The 8,058-nt window shown below is 38.7% G+C and overlaps 1 protein-coding gene across 1 annotated transcript in view; it reads right to left on the bottom strand.

The window, feature by feature from the left end:
- Positions 1-229: 229 nt before the first annotated feature.
- CDH17 (cadherin 17) overlaps positions 230-8,058 on the bottom strand; it is a 165,297-nt gene continuing 157,468 nt past the window's right edge. Inside the window, exons 11-14 of the mRNA XM_042783632.1 lie at positions 6,194-6,433; positions 2,883-2,999; positions 2,638-2,751; positions 230-327 (exon numbers count right to left, since the gene is read on the bottom strand). Of these exons, the coding sequence (XP_042639566.1) occupies positions 230-327; positions 2,638-2,751; positions 2,883-2,999; positions 6,194-6,433 (569 nt within the window). The remainder of the gene's footprint in view (positions 328-2,637; positions 2,752-2,882; positions 3,000-6,193; positions 6,434-8,058) is intronic.

Here is an 8,058-nt window from a genome sequence, read left to right as displayed (position 1 = left end):
GTTTGGGGATAAGTAGCTCAGGGTTTTGCAGAGGGGAAAAATGTCATGGGAAAACATCTCTAATGTCTACAGCGCATGAAATATCTAAGAGTAGTGAAATATTAGAAGGCAAGGGAGAATATCTGTAAAAAATTATACACATATGTTGGATGAAAAGCAGAATTATGGGATTAAATGGTGTGTTATTGAAATGTCACTTGTACATAAACTCAAACATTCCTTTTTTAATTCATTTGCTCAGAGGTCTGACTTCAGATGGCCGAGCATTCCCAGTCTTAGCTTTGCTTTTATTCTTCACACGGATAAATACAACTGCTAAAATTATACCTAAAAGAAAAAAAATCATCATCAAAAAGATGGAATCTTAAAATGTACTGCCACATTCATTTATAAAGTAGTATCATGTTAGGAAAAAATGACTCATGTAACTTCATTTGTGTTTGTTATTCAACAGAGTTTCGTTGCCCTGGTGAATAAGGAACCCAGGTATTTGCTTTCTTGAACAAGCGGGCTTATCACTTATCTTTTTTCAGTAAGTATATACCAAGCTCCAGACCATACCTAACCTGGTAGCTGTCAGTGAGTCTCCATCAAGGAATATATGACCTCATGTCTTGCCTAGACTAAGGCAATAAGTATGTAAGTCAGTATGTAAATAAAATAAGGATGTAAGCATCTGACAGAGTTCCTAAACTTTGTATGTACTCAATAAATATCTATTCCAGTCCTTCTTCCCCTCCCCTAGACGAAACAGTCTAATTAGGACAACCAGGTGTAGGTGACTTGTTCACCAGCCAAAAGCCTACTTTCCTTGGGTCCGCACTGTTGTTGTTGTTATGTGCCGTTAAGTTGGACCTGACTCATAGCGACCCCTCTTTGGGTTTCCAAGGCAGTATCACTACGGAAGTAGATTGCCCAACCTTCCTTCTGAGAAGTGGCTGATGGTTTGAACCACCAGCCTTCTGGTTAGCAGTCAAGTGCCTTAGGCACTACGCTACCAGAGCTCCTTGGGTCCACACTAAGTATCACCTTATCTTTGGTACCGTCCCCATGACTCCAGCCTATGTTGTTGAAAGACCTTGAGTAGACTACCTAACCTTTCTGGTTTCTCCCATTTCTAAACGCCTACAAAAATTACACTATGTGTCATAGCACTAAATGCATACTATAAATTGGAGACCAATAGGATAAAGGGAGTTGTTTTAAGAAAATTAACCTGGTAGTAACTTTATAGGAGTAATCATAGCAAAAAAGACTAGAAACTCAGGGACTTGTTAAGAATCTTATCGTAATTCCAACCCTAATCTTAAAAGGTTAATGATATAAAAGTGTAAGATTCCGTTACTTCTATCTCTGTATATTCCCAAACTCTTCCAACTTTTAACTTTTGGTAAAATTATGAGATTAAATAAGGCTGGCAGTTCAAACCTACCAGCCACTCCTTGGAAGGAAGGTTGGGCAATCTATTTCCATAGTGATACTGCCTCAGAAACCCAAGAAGGGGTTGCTATGAGTCGGGTCCTACTCAACAGCACATAACAACAACACCATGAGATTAAATGGTTGATGTATAAACTCAAAAATTCTTTAAAGGTAGGAGAGCAAATTGGTAAGAAAAGGAACAGAGGTAGTATAAAAGGTGTGTACCAGGCAGTGGTTCTCAGGCAGAAGTGATGGTGACCATGTACATGTTTGGATGGCTAGAGGTCATGCAGTAAAGAACTACCATGTCACAATAAGCAGTTTGGACTGACAAGTATATGGAAATGAGATTCCTTTTAGCCCATGAATGAGTCTAGTGTTTTAGGATGGATGGTAGGAGAAAAGACCAGATGCAGAGAGTTAAATATTTAGAAAAACTCCATAGTTTTTTCTAAAAGAGAAAAGATGTCAAATTGTGTAATTCCCTTTAGTTGTAACCATATATTATTCCAAACTCCTTACTTGGGGGCACATGACTTGATGAAGTATCCATTTCCAGTCTTCAACTTGTGATGAAGACAGCAGTAAAAAGAGAGTAATTACTATAGTAAACACTGAGCTGTTCATGAAAAATGACAGGGGACTCTGCTGTCTTGCCAAGCCACGGGCCAAGACAGAGTCAGGGCTGTGATACAATGGAGTTATCCTGGCGCAATAAAGAATCAGGATCCAAATCCATGAAAATATCCAAAGGGCAATTCCACACCATTTCAGGTATGTAAGTATCTCCACTGTAAGGCTAAATTCCACCTATTTCAACAATGGCAGATTAGAATGTTTAACTCTTGAGTATAGGATCTGTGTACGTCTTGCCCATCACTGTATCCCCAATATCAAGCACCATGCCTGATACACAGCAAGTGAACAGATAGTGCATTTCCTTCTCCTTCATCATGAAAGTTTGGTAACTAGGAGTAATATATAACAATTTATGCTTTGAAGCATCTTATATTTTCCAACTAACCAATAAAGTCATGATAAAGCAATATCTCCCAACCATGAACATCTGATATGGTTTACTCGTGATCCATAACCTTGGCTATTGCCTAGGTTGCTGTTTGGCACACAGATCAACCTAGTAAGACAGGCCCCAAGTTGAGCTCAGATTTCTGAGGCCCAGGACAGGAGTCTTTGAATCTTAGAAAGCATACTCACCAATGACCAACAAGGTGGTTAGGAGTACACCAACTGCCATGCCCACGGTGGGTATCCCAGGCTGGTGAGATGCTGGCCGGAAACACCTATCCTCCACACATGTACAGAAAGTAACTGGAAAGCAGAAGAGTATTTGTTTACTTTTTTAAGTGAATATTTGCATAATTCCATATCAAAGACAAGAATTCCCTCAAATTCCCATGGTGACAGACACTATCCTAAGTTACCTGCAGTAAAATACCTACCTGATAAAGAGACAGTCCCTTCCATGGGTGGCCGACCCCCATCCTTGATGCGGATAGGGATGTCGTAAACTCTCTCTTCAAAGTTTGTGTGCCTGGTGGAGAGTCTGGCATGAGTGCCTGTGAGAACAGGAAAAGAATGAATGACAAGAAAGTACATCAGTCCCCTAGATCACCAAGAATAAAACTTGCCTTTGCATCAGATACTAAGCTTGACTGGGAATTGATTAGATATAAGTACAGGCAATTAAGGTATTCAAAGTACCACCACTGCACATGTCCTTTCTCATAGTCTTAACAAAAAAAAAGAGCTAAAACATCCTATAAGTCATTAATTCATGGTTGATCTAAAGAAATGAAATACAGGATATATAGCATGGTTATTGGATACCTGGAAAAGAGCATCTATAGACCTGATCCTGAGTTTCAAATCTTGTTAGCAAGGTGACTCTGGATGAGTCATAATATCTGTAGGCCTGAGAATTCCTTCAAGTCCTGAAATAAGGGAATGAATGATATTCTACCTGATTTTCAGGGTATTTATTTTTTTTCCTTTTCTTACAGAGAACTAAGAGTAAAAAATGACATGAAGGCTCAAATTTCTAACGTTGATTTTGGTCTTGTTGTAACTCACTCTTCTTATACCCTCCCCCATTCATATAACTGCCTAGATTTTTTTTCCAGAATTGGGGGAGATATTTTTATACTTAAAAATGATTATGGCCCACACTTCCACACTTAAACAAGATGTAGTAACAGGAACTAGATGGACCATCCCGCCTGAAATAACTTTAATAACTAAATAAATACACACACACACACACACACACATATATATATGAAATCATGTTTTCCTAAAGACATTGGACTTTAGACAATGAAGGATCCCCGAGAGAAGATAAACAAATGAAGTGAGTCCTACAGTTGTCCCCAGCTTATGGCCTAGAGAGAGTGTCCATATCTCAGGGAGACCTCAGTCAGAGCCCAGTGATTTCCGAGTGGAGGAGAGGGATGCGGAATAAGGAGAGGTCAGGACAGCTGGAGTTCACAAACAAGAGTACCAGAGCAACGACAACTGCATAGAAAGAGCTGTGGAAATTTGCAGAGGGTCTCCCTGAAGTCTTCAGCTGAAAATTGATCGAGAGTGTATATGAAGACACTACTCAAGGCTAGGAAAAAGACCCAAAGGATAAGAGGGACTAATCCTTGGAACTCAAAAAGGGCCATGAATAGTTCCTGTTCCTTCAAGCCAGAGTGGAAAATGTGATCATTCATGGAGCATCAGGTAGGGTACATAGAAGGGTTTTGCCTCAGCAGTTTGGAAAATGTCATAGATTAAGTGCTGCCCTGGTCCTGCCTAACAAAACTTTAAAGCAATGTGTAAAAAGATCAAATTATTTCCAAGTAACTTAACTACATTTCAAAACAAAGCTCAGGAATATTTATGGGAATACAAAAATATTCAAAATCAAACAAGGTAAAGTTCACAATGTCAAATATCTAATAAAAAATTACCCAAGATATGCAAGAAACCAGAAAAATATGACCCATAATGAGAAGAATTACCAATCAAAACTGAACCAGAAATAATACAGATGATATAAGTAGTAGACAAGGACATAATAATTTGAAAAAAAAAAGTTGAAAAAATTGTACTACCTGATCCCAAGTGTTATTACAAAGTTATAGTAATCAAGATGGTGTGGATTTAGTAGGAAGACAGACAAGTAGATCAATGAGCAGAAAAGAAAGTCTAGAAATTGACCCATATCTATATGGTCACTTGATTTTTGACAAAGTTGCCAAGACAATGCAGTATGAAAAGGATAATTTTTCACTATATATAAAAATTAACTTGAAGTGAATCATAGAACTAACTGTAAAAGTAAAAACTATAAAGCTACTAGAAAGAAAACAGGCCAACATTTTAGTGACTTTGGATTTGGCAAAAAATTCTTAAATATCATAAAAAATCACAAATTATACAAGAAAAAGATTAATAAATCAGACTTCATAAAACATTTCATATTTTTCTCTTCAAAAGATACTGTAACCAAAATGAAAATGTAACCCATAGCTTGGGAGAAAATATTTGCAGAACTTCTACCTGACAAAGCACTTGTATCCAGAATATATAAAGAGCAGTTACAACTCAACAATAGGAGTCAAACAATCTAATTTTTTAAATTAGCACAATATTTGATCAGACTCTAAATCAATGAAGATACGTGGATGGCAAATAAACACATGACAAGATGCTAAACACAATTTGTTAAGCAAATATAAATTAATACCATGATGAGATACTACTACACTCCTGCTAGTTTGACTAACATTATGATGACTGAGCATAGCAAGTGTTGAGCAATGGGAACTCTCATACACTGGAGAGAATGTAAAATGTTACCAATACTTTGGAAATCAGTTTGCATTTTCTTAAAAACTTAACCATATGCCTACCAGACAACCTTGTCAGTCCACTCCTAGGTATTTAACCAAGAAAAATGAAAGCGTATGTCCCTACAAATACTGCTTCACAAATGCTCTTATTAGCTTTATTTGTAATAGCCAAACATGGGATATAACCTGAGTTTGGTTTTTTCCAGTTTGAGAGGTGAATAGATAAACATAGAGTAATACAGTCATACAATGGAATACTACTCAGCAATAAAAAGGAATGAAGTATACATCCCAACATGAATAAATCTCAAAATCATGCTAAGTGAAAGAAGACAGACATAAAAAGAGTCCGTACTTTATTATTCCTTTTAGACAAAATTCTTGAAAATGCAAACTCATCTACAGTCACAGAAAGTAGGTCAATGGTTGCCTGGAGGATGGGCAGAGAGAGTGGGAAGGAGGGATTCCAACAAGGCATGAAAAAACTTTGGGGAGTGATGGTAATATTATCTTGTTTGTGGTGGTGGCTTCAGCGGGGTATACATATGTCAAATCGTATGAAGTCATGTTAAGCATGGGTTATTTTACTGTACTTTAATAATATTTCAATAAAGCTGTTTTAAAAAATCATTTTAACATCTGTTCCTCATTGGGAAATTTGCAAGTGCAGCTCAGATTGTCCAGCTCTCCATCCACACTCAGGGGGATGCTGTGTGGTGACACTTTGTCCTCCCTCCAAAGCCCAGGGCACTCTTTCCTCTGCAGAGCTTCCCCATGCAGGTTTCAACAACATAAGCTTCTTGCCTAGAACACAGAAGGAAGCTCTGTGCTGAGTATTGTAAGCCCGCTGAGGAAATGAAACCTAACTTCATCATCCATCAGTATTTTTCATGATGCACTTTTTGACAGCTCACCATTGATTTTGGAAACTTCCCAGTCATCTTGTAGGCTCTCACTGCCAAGGGCAAATGTAAAATGTAGGCCTCGAAATGACTGCTGATCATCATCAGTGGCTTCAAACATGACACTTCCAGGGGTTTGGAGAGGATGACATAAAAACAAGCCTGTGTAGTCCTTGGCTAGCCGTGGAGCATTGTCATTCACATCCATGAGGTTCAGGTGGAAGCTCGCAGTGGATCTCAAGGAGGAGCCACCTAAGGCATGGAATGATGCAAACACTTATCAACTCTCTCATTTTTAATAAAACAAAAAATAGTTGCTGGTGCATTGAGTCCAACTCATGGTGACCCTATGTGTGCAGAGCATAACTGCTCCATAGAGTTTTCAATGGCTGATTTTTCAGAAGTAGATCACCAGCCTGTTCTTCCAAAGATCCTCTGAGTGGATTCGAACCTCCAACCTTTTGGTTAGCAGCCAAGTGTGTTACCTATTTGCACCAACCAGGGACTTCTTTTTACTAAGAAAGGATATTTCCCTTTCTTTTTTTTTTTTTTTTAAAAAAAAAAAGTACAATTCAAGTAGCTTGTTGTTGTTGATTTTATGTGCCATCAAGTCGGCCCCGACTCATAGCGACCCCTCCTTGGGTTTCCAAGGCAGTATCACTATGGAAGTAGGTTGCCCAACCTTCTTTCTAAGGAGTGGCTGGTGGGTTTGAACCACCAGCCTTCTGGTTAGCAGTCAAGTGCCTTAGACACTACACTACCAGAGCTCCATTCAAGTAGCCAGGTATACTAAAAGGAGCTCTTGTAGTGCAGTGGTTAAGGCATTTGGCTGCTAACAAAAGGTCGGTGGTTCAAATCTCCTCAAAAGCTCGTTGGAAGAAAGATGAGGCAGTCTGCTTCTGTAAAGATTTACAGCCTTGGAAACTCAATGGGGGTCGCTAAGAGTCGGAATTGACTCGATGGCAGCGAGCTTGGTTTGGTTCTGGAGTTAGGTATACTAAGGTAGTAGAAAGAAAACATGCTTTTGAAATAAAAAATCTGGTTTCATTACTGATTAAAATGCCTTAATGATAATAATAACTAAGATTTATGTGCCAAAGGCTGTGGTAATATTTTACATGAATTACTTCAAAACAACTTTGATATACATTTACAGATGAGAAAATTGAGGTTCAGAGTAGTTGTGTCACTTGCCCAAGGACACAGCTAGTAAGCAGTAGAGAGGCTTCTAGTCTAAGAGGTAACTGTAGGGACCACATCCCCAATTGCTCCTCAAACTGCCTTAGGCACAGTAGTCACTCCCTAAACCATTTCTTCATCTATGTAACCTAGGGTTTTTGTAAGAATTGAACATGTAAGTGAATGTTCTCAGAGAACAGTAAAGTGCTGCACAAAGGTTAATTATTCTGGTGTGGCAGCACAGAGGGGGGCATTGTTTATTCAGTTGTGGAATTCTCAACTTTCATGGAAGAGACCCAGGTTCGGTTCCCAGGCAATGAACTTCATGTGCAGCTACCACTCAACTGTCAGGGGAGGCTTGTGGGTTGCTATGATGCAGAGCTTCCAAACTAAAATGGATCGGGAAGAAAGAGCCAGCTATCTCCATCAGAAAATCACCCAAAGAAAACCCTGTGGACCATGATGTTCCCATCTGCAACTGGTCATAGGGACAGTGTACAACCAAATAGCATTTTTTTTTTTTTTTGCAAGAAGACATTATGTTTTATTTTATTTTTTATTAGGATTTGGGTGAAGATTTACAGAGTAAATTCACTTTTCATACAGCAGTTCACATATACTTTGTCTCATGTCATTCACCAAAATTTACAATGCAGCAGCTCCCCTCCCACTTCCTCCCCATAGTTACCTCCTCCCAG

Source organism: Orycteropus afer, unplaced genomic scaffold, assembly GCF_000298275.1.
Source record: "Orycteropus afer afer isolate SDZICR_OR568_19922 unplaced genomic scaffold, OryAfe1.0 scaffold00021, whole genome shotgun sequence".
NCBI classification, from domain to species: domain Eukaryota; kingdom Metazoa; phylum Chordata; class Mammalia; order Tubulidentata; family Orycteropodidae; genus Orycteropus; species Orycteropus afer.
This window is presented reverse-complemented; position numbering and strand designations above follow the sequence as displayed.